The following is a 17,068-nucleotide window of genomic DNA, read 5'->3' on the forward strand; positions in this document are numbered from 1 at the left end:
GAAATGAACTGCGCCGGGCCGTTTTTTTTCTCCGGCGTGGAATTGCGCGGAGCTTCTCCCATCCGCCCTCGAGAAGGACGCCTAGGATCGGGGCCCTAAGGCCAAAGCCTTTGGGCCAGAGGAGACCGCGGGAACCCTTTGTATGGTTCTGGGCAGCCAATGCCCTTCGCCGGCCTTTCCCTCCCCAGTGGGACCGATCCTGCTGGCCCGGGAAAACGAGTCCTTCGGGGGTGTCTTCCACTTCAGCGTGCGCGCCTGCCACGCTGCGCGGGGAAGCGAAGGATCCCTCCGGGCCTGCAGATCTAAGCGCCGGGCCTGCCGCTCTGGATCTCCGCGGGCCTCCTCCAGGGAGCGGACTTGCTGGACTGCGCTGCCCACCGCTCCGCTGTGGAGGACGCCCTCGGGAGCCCTCTCCGCTTTTCTCCCCCTGGCCTCGACGGCACCCGCGGCCACCCTGCCGTCTCCTCCCCCTCCCCCCCCCCGGTGCGCGGGAGCGAGAAGCGCCCCTTACCTGGATGTCGTCGAGGCTGGGGTGGCCCAAGCCGTGGAGGCCGAGCGGGCCGTCGCCCAAGGCGTGCGCGCCGTCGGCCAGGCCATGGAGCAAGCGCGGCACGGCCGGGTAGTCCCTGCGCGGGTCGAGGCCGAGCGCGCGGTGGGTCTGCGAGAGGAGTCCGGCGGCGGCGGCGGCTTCCTCCTGGCGCGCCCGCTGCGAGTGCCAGCCGGACTGCTGGTGCTGGTGGAGGGGGTTGATGGCGCCGTAGGGGTCGCCCAGGTGCGGGTAGGCGGCCTCCTGGCCCTGCGAATAGGGCAGCGGCGGCGGCTGCGGGTAGGGCGGCGGGAAGTAGGGCGGCTGGAAGTCCGAGGCCGGCGTGTGGCACAGCGGCGGGGCCGACGAGTACGCGGCCGCCTGGTTCAGCGACGACAGCTGCGACAGCCGCCCGCCCGCCGAGCTGCCGTTCAGTCCGTCCGAGCGGTCCTGCAGCGGGGGGGGGGGGGGAGCAGGAAAGAAAGGGGGGGGAAAAGGGGGGATCAGCCAGAGCCACAGCCGCGCCGGCCGCACGCAGCGGCTCCGTCCCCGGCCGCCCCGGATAGGAGCGCCTGGCGGTTCCCCGAGGGCGCCCGGCTTGCCACACCTGAGCCCTTGGCAGCCCCACAAGCGGCCGGCGCCCTCGAGGCAGCCCCAGCTGGGTGGCCCTCCTCCTCCAGCGCCCCGACGGGCCAGGGGGGAGGCCGGCGTGCACGGAGCCGCTCCCGTCGCGGGCTGCTGGGGGATCTCCCACCGCAGGGACGCGCCGCCACCGAGTGGGTTATGGGGCCGGGCCAAGGGCGAAGGGCCCGCGCTGTCAAGCCCGTGGGGCGTCGAAGCCCTCTTTGTTTACTGGATGCGCAACCCCCCCCCCACCCACCCACCCACCCTCCCCAGACGCCCTCTGAACCGGGACCCTCGCCTCCCTCGCCTCGCCGGGTCTCCTCCTGCTAAGGACCCCCAAACAAGGAGGCCTCTCTCCCCCCACGGCGCAGCCACGACGCGCAGCGGCAGCTGCATCGCCGGTCGCGGCTGGGCCAACCAGCCGGCCGAAACACCTCGGCAGTGGGCGCCGTCGCTTCTTGCACTCCATGCCCCCCCCCCCCGTCACTCCTTTTGTAATCGACTCGGCTGACTCTTGGCTTCCAGCCCCCACCCCCACCCCGCGGCCGCCGCCGCCGCCTTTTTCCAATTCTCCATAGGAAAAATTAAACCATCCGCCAGGGACGTGCCGGAGCCCTGACATCTGGCCAAAATTAAAGGGTGAAATCTTTCTTAATTTGGAGGGATTGGGTTGCTTCAATTAACTCGCGCCGAGAAGAAGCCCGAGGAGGAGGAGGCGGAGGGGGAAGCATCTGCCCCCCCCCCCTCCACCCAAATACACGCGAGCACAAGAAATCCGACTTACCATGGCGGAATACGTGTGAACTAACATCTGGGCGGCAGCGGCGGTAGCAGCAGAGAGAGAAAGACTTCTAAGAAAAGTGCCTGAAACCGGGGGCGGGGTGTGGGCGAGGAGAAGGAGAGGAGCAACGAAAGAAGCCCCCACCCCCCGAAAAGGGATCCGCTAAAATCTGCCCGCGATCGGCGCTTCCATCGACGTCTCCTCCCCGTCTCCCGGCCAGAGAGCTCCTGGGGGGGGGAGGGGGCGGCCCGGCGCTGGCAGCCCGAAATGCAAAGCTTTCCCTTTAAAACCTGCGCCTGGCTCCCACTCCTCCTCGCTCCCTCTGAGCCCGATGCAACTCCATGGACGCCAGTTATAGAGACGGGAGCGCGCCCGGGGAAGCGGGGCCGCGCTTTAAAGAGACAGAGCGCCCGGCCGGTTGCCTGGCCGGTTTCACCCGAACGTGGGTTGAGGAGGAGGAGGGGGAGGAGGAGGAGGAGGAGGAGGAGGAGGAGGAGGAGGAGACGTCAATGCAGCTTGAGCCTCCCCCACCCCCACACAGCGTTATTTGGAAACGAGACGACAGCGGAGATCCTATGCTCGGAGCTGACTGAGCAGAGGAGGGATTTCCTTCGATTTAACCAACATGGGCTGCGCGGCTGCGATCCTAGGCGCATTGATTTCAGCGTAAAAGTCATTGAGTAGCAGAGAGGAGTGGGATCTGAGGACAATTGTAGAAGGTCAGGCCTCAAGGATCCATTCGGACCACCGGGCAGTGAATCCCATTGAACGTAGTGATATTAAAAACAAAACAAAAACCCTTTAGATCTTTTGGATCTGCTGCCCCCCTCCTTGTGCAGGAGGAGTGGTAGCCTCAGTTTAGGGTTTGGTATAGAGGCACAGCCCCTGGGCTTACCTTCCTGTCCGTCTGTCCTGCCAACAACTGGAGAGGAATTGTTTGCTAGCATCTCAGTGTTCCGTTCATTTCTAGCCTTTAATCACGCGCCTGTCAAATTTGTATGCCTGTAATACTTACAATGGTGTCATGGTCAGAGTGTTCGCCTAGAATCGGAGAGGCCCGGATTCGAATCCCCCATTCTATCGTGGAAATTCGCTTGGGTCAGTCACACAGGCGCTCTTAAGCCTAACCTACCTCGCAGGGTTGTTATGAGGGCGGTAGGCAGGTAGTTGTGAATTCCTGCATTGACCAGCGGTTTGGACTAGATGACCCTGGAGGTCCCTTCCATGATTCTATAAAATTTATGTAAGCTGCTTTGGTCTTACATAAGAAAGGAGAGGTATGATCGAAGTCAAATAAATAAATGAATTTTAATGTATTTGTTTATTAAACTTCTACACCGCCCATCACAAGGGTGAACATATGCACCAAATGTTTACAGAAACTTCCAGCCTTTTTGTTGAGAAAGCTATAATGTGAGAAACTCTCGACTCTCCTCCTGCCTTCTTTATGTAACCGCCTCCCTGCTCTAGATGGGAAAATGTGTTTGCATCAGCCTTTCCACACACACTCCCTGGGTAGGATCCGGGAAGCATTTTGGTTTCTTGCCTTGTTTAATTGGAAAACATTTTAAAATGAAAATCAGCCCACGTGGAAGCTTTCAATGGGCAAGTCAGGTTATCTAAAACAAAAACCTTCAGGTTGGGAGGCTGATTTAAAAAGGATGGGAAGATGAACCGCACTTCTCCGGGCCGTCCGCGGTGGGTGAGCATCCCTGAGATGCGCTGTGAGGGAGACCAGAGGGCCGCTCTCGCTCCAGGTCTCTCCTAAGTGGGTGGAACAGCGAAGCTACCCAGCACGTGCAGCCTGCCTCTCGCCTCGCTCTGAGGTTGGATTTTATTAAGGCGATCGAGGTGCTAATTTCCTTCCCTCCCTCTCCTTTACTTCTTTCGCATTAAAAAAGGGAGAAGATGAAAGCCCCCGCCCCCTCCCGGCCGGCCCCGACGGCAAAGCATCGATCGGCCACGCAGGAACCGTGGAAAACAGACCGCCCAGAGCGACTCCGCGGCGGGTGAAATTGACAAAAGTCTTCACGTCAGTTTCTCTTTGAAAAACTCGCCACTTTAGACAATGCTTTCTGGACCGGGTCTCCCCCCCCCTCTCACGCCCCTCCCCAAAGCTACAAGGAAACAAGCCGCCAGATCGGATCCCAAATCCCTTATTGGCTTAAAACAAAACCTGGAAGCAATATTTCCTGATCTGCACATATCGAGATTTAAAATAATTGTACAGCGTTTGTTATTTGGTTTTCCTAGGGCTTTTTTTGCAATCTTATGTATTTATTTATTTGATTTTTATCCCGCCCTCCCAGTATGCACGACTGGTTTGAAATAAGCTAATTGAACCCAAGAGACATTATTTTTGAGTAAACAGTTCTGAAGAAAAGATTTATTTGAAAGGCAACAACATTTCAATGGGTCTCACTTCAAAGCATAAGCATTCCATGGCCCATTTTTTAAAAATGTAATCTTGTATTCTTACAGTCCTAGGAGCCCCCTCTCTCTCAATATTGTTTTGTTTTCTCACATTTCCAGCTAGCTGGGGGAGAGAAGGGCCGGGAGAACGGCAATTGACCCCAAAAGCAGCCCTGGGAAGATCTCTCCATAGGGCGGAGTTAAGAAAACACGAGCCAGTCTTTGCTGTCGTCGATTCCTGAGCCGGGCAGCGCGATCCTAAACAAAGAGTGATTCCGTTTAGGGAAGAAACCCATATGAGGAGCAGCTCTGGGCCAATGCTATGTGCCACCAGACTGGATCACTAACAATGGGGCAAGCAAGAGCTCAGTTTATAAACGTTGACGCCGCCATCTAAAGATGGTCGGTCTTTAAAGTGCCAAGAGAGCCCTAAAGCGGCAATCCTGTTGAAAAATGGCGTCCCATGCAAAAACACGTCACTTTATTGCCGCTCAGAAACCCCTCGGATCTGGTAAGATCAAACCTGCAGGTCGCCTCCGGGTCTCTACCACCCCCACCCGCACCCCCACCCCTTGCTCCGCAGGTGCAGTAATTGGTCGATTCGGTTTAACATCCGGAACCAAGCCTGGCCAAGCGCGTAAGCATGGAAGAGGGACTGACGCCCGAGTCAGGGATACGGATCACGCAGACGTGACCTGATCCCACCAGAGCCCCTGAGAAATCATTGACACTGGCAAAATCCATACCAGCGAGTTGGGCACCTTCAACGTGTGCACGCACCTATCCGTTTGCCATCTGGCAAGTGCTGCTACAGGCCTCTCTCCGCACGCAAGGAAGGGGTCACAAGACTTCGGCGGCACCTTAAAAGCTTAACCCTTCTTTTTCCGGCGGGGGCCGGGCGAGGTGAGGCGAGGCTCACTTCATCAGATGCAAAAGATGGGGCCAGAGAATGGTAGACCGATCATTAGTGTACAGCCGGTGATAAAATAACACGATTAAATAACACTCCCCAGTGAGGGCGGGGGGCGGTTGGGGGGAGGGCGCTAAGTCAACCCGCACCGCATCTCATTGCCACACCTCAAGATGGAGAAACAGTGAGCGTCTAGCAACGTCTGAACTCGTGAGAGCCAGGCACGTTTAAAGGAGAGGATCAAAGGAGAGGGAGGAAGAGGCGTGGTTGGCGAATGTGTTAGACGCACCAGAAAGGTTCCACGATTAATCGTCATTCGCAGCTCCCTCTTTCTAACTTAGATTTCCTTTTTGGTTCCGAGTCCTCATTTAGGCACATCTGTCCATCAACCGGCAATCTGGATTCTGATCGAAAATCAGTCGATCGGGTCGGCCCTTCCCAGGACATGATCCCTGCTCCCTGTCCACGTATCCAGGTCACTTTCTCGTATTTCTTATCGGGGGGGGGGGATTGGACCCTCCCCTTCCCTGACTGCTTCTGTCTCGTAGCCAACAGCCGTCGAAGCGCGTGGAGTTAGTTCGGAAAGCATCCTTTGGAGCCGGGGGGGGGGGGGCGAATCCCACAAGCGATTCTCGCTTTGTAGGAGGAATAATTTTATTTCACCTGCCCTGAATTTACGGCCGATTCGTTTCGGTCTGAAGGGGGGCGGCATTCTCTCTCTCATTGCCCTCCCACTCAAAAACCTTCCAGCGCCTTCGCCTCTCTTCCCAAGGAGGGTGCTAGGATGGTTTTGCACTGGGCGGTGCGGTCCCTTGGGGGTCGACTGAGCCCGGAAGCCCCAGGCCTGGCTTTGTGGGGAGGGGGGTTAGACACAGAAACTCTGGAATCCGATCCCCTCCCCCCCCCCGCCACGTCTGGGATCGGCAGAAAAGGACCGAGACGTTCGGCACGATCATGCCATTACCAAAACGTATCATTCCACTAACAGGCCGGCGGCTGGAAGGAAATTGCCGCAGTTTCTTGGAAAGTTCAAAGAGGAAAGGGGAAAAAAACAAACAAAAAAAGCAGGGGCGTGTTTTGACTTCGGAATGGATTTGCAAAGCAATAATGCCGAAAATTGTCTGAAGTGGAAATCAAAACAAACAAACAAAAGCTCTGCGGAGGACAAGCCGGAGAGCCTCGTTGCGTTTTAGGACCACATGTTTATTATTATTATTATTTATTATTACTATCCTCCTCCTCAGCCTGGGGGAAACCAGAAGGGCCAAAAAGGGCCAACTGTCTCCCCTGCTCGCCCTCCCCCCTTTCTTTTCCATTTGGCCTCGATCTTCCCGAAACCCAGGGCTAGATCCAGTCCGAGTTCGCGAGACCCACCGAGGGGAGTGTCAGGCCGAGACCCTAAGAACACTTTCCGAGGAGTAAGCCCCCCCCATTCTGTCTGAAGGAGCCAGGCGGATCCTCTCTTGGGATTCCGCCATGATCAGGCCCGCGGTCCTGCGCGCGTTTTACTTGGAAGTAACCTCTTTCCTTCGCCTCTTTTATAAAAGCTACTTAAAACCTGCAAGCCCTTTCTAGTGTCTGGTATACACCCTCCCTGCCTGAGGGCACCCAAATCCCAGACTGGGCAGGGGCGCGGATCGGGCTTCCCTTTGGCCTGGGTCTGGAGGGATCCGATCTCCCTTGTGGGGGGGGGGAATGATCCCTCTTCTTCCCCCCGGCTCTCTGGCGCGGGCCGCCCCTCCCGTGGCCCTCGGCGGGCCTTGGGAGCCTCCTGCGCGCCGCCATCCATCACGACCAGGCCCGGCGGGGACCCGAGGGGCGCGTGGCGAGGACGCAGCTGGGGACTTTGATGCGGGCGGAGAGGGGGGGAGGGGCAGAAACTGACCCGCCAGATCCGGGGAGAAGGAGAGCGGCGGCCTCCACCCCCCCCCCCGGCTTTCCAAAGAGTATTGTCTTTTTTTAATCATTTCGAAACCGGACTGGGTCTCCGCTGGTCCGGGGGCTGCCGGAGGACTTTCTCCCGTCTCCTCCTTGCATCGCGATTCTTAGATCGGTAGTGAATAGGAGTGGGGGCCACCCCTCGCCCGCCCTTTTTCCCCCTCGACGGCGTCCGAGCCGGAGTCGTTTGAGCCTCGGTCCCCGAGCCCTCAGGCGGCCCGTGCCTCCGGCCCGCCAGGCTCCCGATGCGCTCGATCCAGACCGCCGGACAAAGGTCGCCTCCCGCAGCAAACGAGGCGCGTGGGAGGGGGGCTGCCGACACCCCCGCCCCGCCCCGGGCGAGCCCAGCACGGCGTCCAGTCCCGGCCTCAGGACGCCGCCCGGGGAGGAAGCTCCGCCGAGGCCTCCCGAGGAGAGGTTTTTGAGGAGGGGAGGGGGGGGGTCTGCGCTGTCCTTCCCCGAGAGCCCGGGAGTGGGTGGGACTCCCATCCGCATCCATGCGAAAGAAAACCAAACCAAGGAAACACGCGCAAGGAACGTTGCTGCTCTTGTTACAGAATTATAATATTCTGGCTCAGCAAGGTCTAGTGGTTAAGCACAGCGGCCTCCAACCCGGGGTTCAGTCCCCGCTCCTCCCCGTGAAGCCCGCTGGGTGACCGGGGCCGCTCGCAGAGCTGTTCAAGCAGAGCAGTTCTCTGAGAACTCTTTCAGCCCCCCCCCCCAGGCTGTCTGTTTGTTGTGGGGAGAGGAAAGCGATGGACTCCTTCGGGGCGTGCAAAGCGGGGTATAACGCTCCCCCCCCCCTCCCCGGCACTCCACCGATCGCCGGCTTTCCGGCTGGGAAGTCTCCACCGCGGCTTCCCCCGTTTCCAAAAGGAGGGAGAAGGGGGCCCTTGGGGCGATGCCTTCTGCGTTGTGGGCCCCGCGTCCTCCCAGAGGCGCGACGGGGCAGGCGGTCTGCGGGGATCGCAGGAGCGGCGCCCGGCCTAACTCGTGCCGCTCCGCGGGCCTCCTTGCCCCAGGGAAGGAGGGAGGGAGGCCGGGACGGGACGGGCGGGCACATCGGTTCGCATTCCGCCGCGCTGCTGCTTTGGCCGAGCCACTGTGGCTGCCGCCGGCCAGGCCGGGCCCCGCGTCTGCGAAGGATCCGCCGGGAAACCAGCCCGTTGGGGGTGGGGAAGGAATCCCGAGCAGGAGGGCCCTGATGGGGGGATCCGCCGTCGCCCACCCCCGACTGGATGGTGGTGGTGGGGGCACGCACGTCGGTCGTTTCAAGCGAGCGCCTTTGCAATTTCGGTAATTCTTCGGACCACCCTCAGGGTAGGCCGGCCCCTGGGAGCGCCGTCCAGGAGCCGGGAGGGAAAGGGAAGGCGCTCTGTGGGTCTTTGGGAGAGTGGAAAGCGGGGTATAAAACCCAACTCGTGACCGGGGTGGTGCCTGACCCGAGAGGGCTTCTCAAGCCACAGTTGGGCGGCTGCTTGGTTCCTGGCAAGGCATCAAGTCCGGGGCCTCCGCGCACCCCAAGCGAAGTCGAACGGGCCTTATCGGGGTGGAAACGCCATTGGTATCCGAATGATTCGGGGCGGCAGAGGCGATCTTTTCGGGGGCGGAATCCGGTGCCCTGAGTAAAGGCACAAATAGGCCGCTAAAACCAGGCTGCGATCCTATGCCCGTTGGCAGCCCGATCCTAAACCTGCTGCGTGCGGAGCAAAGCCCATTGCCCCGGAGATGTTTAATTCCAAGCGTTCGTGTCTGTTAGAAACCCCCCCTCCACACACACACACACACACTCGTGGAAACCTCTCCGTTCTCCCTCCCTTCCTGCGTGGGAGGGGTTGGACAGGCCTCCCCCCCAAAAGGCGCGAGGACCCGATCCGAGGCGTGCTTACTCGGGAGTAAACCCCTCCTTCCACCGGGTCTTCCTCCCCAAGCGGCCCCGGCGGCAGGATTGGAATCCAGGGCCGGGAGGCGCGCACGTGCGCGGGACCTGCGGGAGGAGACCTGGCGCGACCCTTACTCCCGAGTAAACTCGCGTGCTTCGCGAGCGGCGCCTCCCAACGCCGAGGCCAAAGAGATCCGGAGCCGGGGGGGGGACGCGGGGGGGGCTCCCGGGGGGGGAAGTAGGACTGGCTGCGCGACCCCCCCCCCCCCCCCCGGCCCCGATCGCCGCCTTACCTGCAAGCCGTAGCGCTCCTCCTTGATGTTCCCCGGCTTCCAGTGCATCCCGCCCGGGCAGGCTCGGGCCCCTTCCGCCCGCCTTCGTGCCGGAGCCGCGGCGACGACGACGCACCACCTACGCGGAGGAGCCCCCCTTCCAGCGGCGGCAGCAGCGGCAGCAGCAGCAGCCACGGAGCCTCCGAGGGAGCCGCAGCTGCTCCGGCATCCCGCCGCCTCCTGCCTTTATGCTGCGCGGGGGGGGGGGGGTCAGGCCAGCCAGCCCCCCCCTTCCCCCCCGCCCGCCCTTCGCCCAAGTCCAGGCGAGGCTGGGCCGAGTTCAGCCACGGGGGCTGCAGAGCGCGGCCGAGACGGCTCCTTCGCGGCTCGGGATCCTCCGAGCCGGATCCCTCTCCCCCTCCCGCGCCCCCGGTGAAGCTCTGCAAGTTGGAAAGGAAACCAGCCCCGGCGGGAGAAGGGCTCGAAGGGCACCCTCGCTGGGGAGGGCAGGCGGGGAAAGGCTGGCTGGCTGGCTTTGGGGAGGGGCTCTTCAGGTGCTGCTGGGGACTCCCTTCTGGGCTAGGAAAGTTGGGCTGAGGATGGGGGGGGGGAGGCACGACTGGAAGCTACACCCCACAACTGGCTGGCCCCCAGCCTAAAACTCCAGCAGAGGAGGGGGAGAGACAAGCTGGTATTTTGTACCCTGCTTTTCTCTACCTAAAGGAGTCCCAAAGAGGCTTAGAACGCCTGGCCCGTCCTCTCCCCACCATTCTATGCCAATAAAGGCTATGTTATGCTAGGCTTTCCCCACAACAGACAGCCTTGGGTCTGAGAGAGCTCTGAGAGAACTGTTCGGCAAGAACAGACCTAAGAGAACTGTGACTAGCCCAAGGTCACCCAACTGGCTGCATGTAGAGGAGCGGGGAATAAAACATGATTTGCATTAGAGAGCGCCACTCCTTAACCCCACCGCACCATGCTGGCATCTCTCTCGTTCTCCCTCCCTTCTGGTTTAACTACAGACACGTAAGTTGGGGACCCGTGAGGGTCACAAAGTCCGAATGGATGGTGCCACCACCCTCCACTAGATGCACCACCAACAACAAATATATCATTTATTTAATGATTATAATTGGCTTTTAAACTTTCCTGCCAGGATTGTTATATATCCTGTTACCATTTATTCTTTCCTTGGTTCTCCATATTCTGGATGAAGATGATGATGATTAACATCAGCCATATTGAGCTCTAGAAATCCAGAAGCCCCAAAATAAATACGTTGAGGACGGTGACTTTATACGTACCATGACCATTCCAGGTCCTGTGACAGGAAGGGGTGGAGTCAGCATTCGGGCCGAACCAAGGCGCCAAAATGCCAGTCATTTTCAGACCCAGGACCCACTGAGCAGCGGGCCCTCTGACCTACATGCATTTGTTAGGAAACATCCATGTCAGAGAGACCTAAGACTGCACCTGTGACAAGGCCAGGACCACCATGGGCAGCAGACTGCCGGGCAGGGGCTGCAAGTCGAAGCCAAACACAAAGAGGGTTACTGCAGAGAGGGTCAGAGCCACGAAGAGATCTCCTTTGCCAAGGAGTGACCGACCCTCACTGTCTGACACATGCAAAGAGACACGAGATGCAGGGCAGGCCTGCTTTTTGCGCAGTGCCGCCTTCCAAAAAGGCCATCAGCAAAAGACCCGCCTGAGGATTCTGAGCCATGGCTTGAAGACTGGCGGAATAAAGCATTCTCATGGGTGGGACATGTGCCTCATAGCGGAGAACAAGGGGGGGGGGGACGACAGAGAGTGAAGTCAGACAGGGCCCTTCAGGAGCACTCTTTGGCTTCATACCCTCTTGGCCTCCTGTAGTGTGTTGTGGGGACACTCTCAAAACATCTAGTTCAGAAGCTGCCTGAAGCATTCGCCCACAGCAAAGGGTTCTCCTGCCAGGGCCAAACAAGGGAGAGGGATGCAAAGGAGTCGGCCCATTTACAGCCACAAAGGAATGCCCGCCTGGCATCACCCGTAAGTCTGCAGGGCAACCAGACGGCCATTTCAGATTTCAGTCCTGAGAGGCTGCGGTGGTGGTTGGGGATTCTCAGTCCACTTCGAAGACAGATTTTGATATTCGAATTAAAAAAAAAATCAACCCTATATTTGAAGCCAGTTGGTGACTTTTCACCATTGGGAATAAGTCTTGCGATGTTATGAGGCCTGGTTTTGCCGGTCACCTTTTTGTTTGTTCCAAAGCCGAGGGATGAGGTCCCAGGGTATTGTTTGTCAACATGGCTGCTGAGCAGGAGGACCAGGGTTGCTATGTGAGGAAAGCAACGGCAAACCACCTCTTCTTATCTTTTACCTTGAAAAAGAAGACAAAGCTAGTTCTTACATGTCGCTTTTCTCTACCAGAGGAATCTCAAAGCAGCTTACAATCACCTTCCCTTCCTCTCCCCACAACAGACACCCTTGTGAGGTAGGTGAGGCTGAGAGAGCTCTGGAAGAACTGTTCTGTGAGAACAGCATCTAACAAGACTGTGACTGGCCCAAGGTCACCCAGCTGGCTGCATGTGGAGGAGCGGGAAGTCAAACCCGGCTCACCAGATTAGAAGCCACCATTCTTAACCACTACATCAAGCTGACAAGGGGTCAACATAAGTTAACTCCACAGTTACTAATTATTATTATCACAGCGGTTGAGCATGCTGGGCCTGGAGATTGGCCAGGATCTCAGGCTTCAATTAGAACATGTAGCAAATAGAAGGGGGCAGAAGCAAAGCTTCCTCCAGCCCTCCTTAAGCTTCCCTAGGCAACCCATGAGCTCAGCCATCGGACGCACAAAATCTGGTGGGTGAAGGCCAAGGCAGAAGGGGCCCTTCTCTCTGTTGTTTCCCGAGTGTCGGTGTGGGGTCCGCAGTGTGGAACGTGATGTTCGGCTGTCCTCTGTGTTGCGTGCAGCGTCTTCAAGGGGAAGGCAGGGGGTGGGGGGGTGTCCATTTGTGTGCAACTGGATGAAACACTTTAGCTTAAACTGTAATACACTGTGATGTGTGATAGACATTAACAAACACAATCCCACATTAAATTTAATTTCATTCCATTCTTCCTGCCCCGAGCGATTGTTCCCCTTCATTTTCATTTTTCCTCTGAATTCCCACAACTCAGGCCTCTTTGATTTCCAGGTTTAATTAACAATGCTCATTAAATGCATTTTTATTCCTTTCTTTTAATATTGCTCTGCCACCTGTCTTTAGACGTCGAGGGCTGACTGTTTATTCTAATTTATTTCTATTAAATATGGGCATTAAAAGGAGCAATAAAAGGCGGGGAGGGGGGGAAAGGAGAAAAGACAGATGCACAAAAGGGGGAGAACTATTCAAATGGGCTTTTATTCTACACACACACACACACTCCAGTTTCCAAACAAAGACAGACCAATGTGTATTTCAAGGATGCAGCACCTGGAAGTTCTGTGGAATTGTATTTTATTTTCCATCACCTCGGTTTCATTTGCAATTTTTAAAAAAAAGGTGTCAGACCTGTCTGATATTGCAGACAGTGACCTGGTCTGTTCTTTCAGGATATGGCCCAGTTCTATTTTCATCAGGAAAGAGTCAAAACAGTATGGAAATCAATGGAGGGGGGGGGGCTGTCAGTGGACATCAGGGTAGGGAAGATGGGAGTTGTGGTCATTTCTCTGTACAAAGGGAAGGAATCTGGACAGTGGAGGCACCCAAAGCTGAGACGCCGTGCCCTACTCATCCTGATCTGTCACACATTTGGAGTGGAACCTCCATGTACAGAGCCAGTATATCTGAATTCCAGCTAGTTGGAGACAACCAGTGCTGACATGCCCTGCTGACAAACACTAAGAGGCCACCAACATCCCATAGAAGGGCGGATTTAAGCCAAGCATGAGATGATCCAGCCCAACAATTCTTATGTTCTTGAATGCTTGAGACATTTACTGGTCAATGCTACATTGCATTTGCACAGGACTAAGTCAGAATAACAGCTTTACTCCATCCAATTATTGGATACCTGGAGGGAGGACAAGCTGTGGGCATCTGCTTCAAAGTGAGGAATAAGATGTATAATGTTTGAGTCCACAGGCACGTTTAAGACCAACCAAGTTTTATTCAAGGTACTAGGGACCAAGCCTATTGCGTTCAGGAATACAACGGGTGCTAGATTAGGGAGATGGAATGGAAGAACTCTGCAGACGGCCTCCCCCCCCCCCCCCCGGGCCTGGAATGGCTACAGGCAGCTTTTATGAAACTCACTGGCGGGGGCAGATGTCACGAGGCAGGGATCTGCAGCCTCCAAGCCTCAGAGGGAAGTGGTAGGAGGAGGGGGTGGTCAGGGGTGGAGGATGGAAGGCGATTGGCTGGCCGCTGGACAGACAGGCAAGCCAGTTGTAGGAGGAGGCACTCAGGGGTGGGACAGCCACCTTGAAGCCATGAGACACACTCCTCTTCCAAGGCCTTACCAGAAATATATAGTGGAAAGAAAAGCTTCTACCTGGAACATAATCATAAAAGAAAGAAAACATCCACGCACACTGAACTAGCACAGGAAAGAGAGAGTTTCTCTTGTTGCTTGGCTGGGCTGGTTTTCTATCAAAAAGTGAAGTTCTCAGAGCCTCCACCGGCAGCATCTGACCTCTCATTTTCCCCCCAGGGGTGGATCATGAGTGCTGTACAAAGCCAGTCTCTCCTGGGTCCAGCGCCTGGGGTCTTAAAGCATGGGAGGGACCCTTCCTCCTCTTGACACTCAAGGGTGCATTTCCTGGCACACCATCCACGTTGGTCACATTTCACGTCACAAGCACAAGGAAACTTGCTTATACTCTTGCGTTACTCATATCCTTGGAAGTTTGATTAAGCAGGAAGCTGCAGTACATTTTTAGGGGGAAATATTGGAATTTTTACAAAACACTATGCAAATGAGAATTAGTCATAACTCTAATATTATATTGAAAGGGAGAAGGGAAACAAGAAGACAATTGCACTGTGTTTATAACCAGTAGGTCTGCTTCACCAGCAAGAACAGAAGGCCTACTAAAAAAGCAGTTCACGTGGTTAGAAAGCCTAGTTACACTTCGGTATCCTAGCCTACCTTGTAGGGTTGTTGTGAGGATAGATTGTTGAGTGGCTAGTAGATGGTTGTTAAGCAGCTTCCAAGTGAGGAATCGCATCTGCCCAAGCTGGATGGAGTGCAACTATCAGTGGCTCATTCTGCCAGGAACCTGGGCATGATCCTGGATGCTTCCCTCTCCATGGAGGCCCAGGTCACAAGAGTAGTGTTCTACTTGGGCCTGGAACACCTAGCCACAGTGATCCACGCGACTGTCAGCTCCAGGCTAGACTTCTGCAACTTGCCCTACACAGGCCTATGCTTAACTTTTATCCAGAAATTGCAACTGGTCCAGGATGCGGCAGCCAGGCTACATACAGCAAAACTGTGGAGGTTCCGCATCCGGCACATCCTCCAACAATTGTGCTGGCTATCAGCTGAATTCCAGATCAGGCTTAAGGTCTTGGTAATTACCCTCAAGGCCATACATGGCTTGGGCCCAGTGCACCTGAGGGACCACCTTTCTGTCTACACCCCTCAAATAGCTGTACACTCCACCATCTCCAACCGGCTAGTGATCCCTGGCAACAAGTAAGTCCGCTTGACCTCAACCAGGGCCAGAGCCTTTTCTGACCTGGTCCCCACCTGGTGGAATGAGCTCCCAGAGGAGATCAGGCCCTAAAAGAGCTAAAACAGTTCTACAGGGCCCACCAGCAAGCATTCGGTTGAAGTCAACCAAAACTAACATCTGCTGGGCCCCAATCCTCCCCCACTGGACCCATGTGGCAGACCGGACCAACCAGGGGCCTGTTAGATTGTTCATTATGCTGAACGTTATTTCTCTGTTTATTGTTGCCGTTACTGTTATCTTTCACTCACTTAATCAGTGAGGTTAATGTACTGTTCTCTTATGTTCCATGTGAACCACCCTGAGCCTTTACGAGAAGGCGGTATACAAATGTAATAAAATAAACAGACAGAAAGCATTGGTTTGGTAATCTGCCTGGGCTTGTCTTATCAGTAACAAAATCAAAATAATGAAAACATGCGAAATAATGAAAACATGCAAAAACAAGGGCCGAGTGAGTAAAACAAGTAACAACATTCTTTAAGGCCAGATTGTTTTCACTTAAAACACTAAAAACATCAGATAAAAAGGAAAGTTAAAACAGTTAAAATGGAGGAAGTTTAGAGAGCTGCTGCTGCCCCACCCCAGCTTTTGACCTCTTGGACTTGTCCTCTTTTCCCACTCTGCGATCCCAGATTCCAGCAAGCCAGGCGGAGAGCAGAGATAAATATCGAAAATAAATAGGTAATACACTCAGAATAACTACCACGCTCCAGTTCTGTATTTATTGTTTTAAAATTCTACCCGTTCTTAAGGGGACTTATGAGTCTCTCCTTGTCCATTTCACCCTCCTAACAAGGTGAGGTAGGGTGGCTAAGAGAGAATCATCAGTCCAAGGTTACCCCGCAAGTTTATTGGCAGAGCAGGGACTTGAACCAAGTTCCCTAACATGTCAATGGCCACTCCATTCAACCAGGAACCGATTGGAAACACTGTTTTTCAGACACACAATGGCACCACCCCTTTGTTCACAGCAAGTTCTGCAGGATCATGAGTTTTAAACACTAAGGAACCTTGAAAAGAGTCTGAAGTTATTTTGAAAACGTGCCTAATCATTGAGGATTTTTAAAAAGAGCTAACATTTCCCCTTTAATTTAGGATGCAGTCTTATTCTTGAATAATAAGGACTGGGGATTATATTGTTGATGCTCCCTAATTTTCCCCTGCATGTAGAAAATCAGCATCCCCTGAATATATAAAATCAGCATTTCCCTTGCATGTAGGAAATCAGCATGACCATAAGCAGATCTAGCCCAGCTGGACTTCATAGCAGAATGAGGGTTCAAGCTCAGGTCTCCCAAATCTATCAGTGCAACACTCCAACCACTACCCCACGCTGTTTCTTTAACTGTGGGTCCCAAGGGTTGAACTGGGGAGGGGGCTTCTATACTTCTTCCCCCAGCTCTTTCCTCAATTAGAATGAGCAGTGTCTGTTAAGCTTATCATATCTACAGCAGGCCATCAGTGCCTGTGAGTGTACAGAACCTCACCCCCATGTGTTTCTTTAGGACAATTGTATATGAAGAAGCCCATAGAAAAACTTCAAATGAGTTATTTTTCCTCCTCCAGTCTTTAATTAATATAAGAGTGACCCCTAGTGGCACATCCTGAAAAATGCTCCCCAAGAATCATTTGTCTTTCTCCCCTGGCCCAAAGTCCCTTGTTAATAATTTCAGGGTTCTGTGAATGCTCAGAGATAAAGCTTTTAAAATAAAAAGGGGAAAAGCACAAGTCCTAAGCTGGCTTGCATTGTTCGATCTATCACATTTTTATCACCCTGTGTGAGCTCAGGGTGGCACAGACGGCTCTCTGTTCCTCAGCCTAGCAGGGTTGGCTGGCTCAGGATTCCCCACTGCCCTTCCTGGCTAAGACTTTGAACCTCTCCTCCCTTGTCCACAAAAGTTCAACACAATAGCATCTCTTTAAAAATGACATGCCCAGGAACGCAGCACATCGCCTAAGCAATGATGTGGGACTGCCTTTTCTTGCTCTTCCTTCAGAAAGGCCTCATCTCACATT

The 17,068-nt window shown here is 55.2% G+C and overlaps 1 protein-coding gene across 3 annotated transcripts in view; it reads right to left on the bottom strand.

Moving 5' to 3' along the window:
- TFAP2E (transcription factor AP-2 epsilon) overlaps positions 1-9,586 on the bottom strand; it is an 87,559-nt gene extending 77,973 nt beyond the window's left edge. For 2 of the 3 annotated variants that reach the window (XM_077337572.1, XM_077337570.1), the window contains exons 1-2: positions 1,935-2,266; positions 512-976 (exon numbers count right to left, since the gene is read on the bottom strand). In XM_077337572.1, coding sequence (XP_077193687.1) covers positions 512-976; positions 1,935-1,961 — 492 coding nt within the window. In that variant the 5' untranslated portion in view covers positions 1,962-2,266. Of the gene's footprint in view, positions 1-511; positions 977-1,934; positions 2,267-9,366 lie in introns of those variants that run through there. The other variant, XM_077337571.1, reaches the window with a different exon arrangement.
- Positions 9,587-17,068: the final 7,482 nt, after the last annotated feature.

Source organism: Paroedura picta, chromosome 5, assembly GCF_049243985.1.
Source record: "Paroedura picta isolate Pp20150507F chromosome 5, Ppicta_v3.0, whole genome shotgun sequence".
In the NCBI taxonomy this organism is placed as follows: Eukaryota; Metazoa; Chordata; class Lepidosauria; order Squamata; family Gekkonidae; genus Paroedura; species Paroedura picta.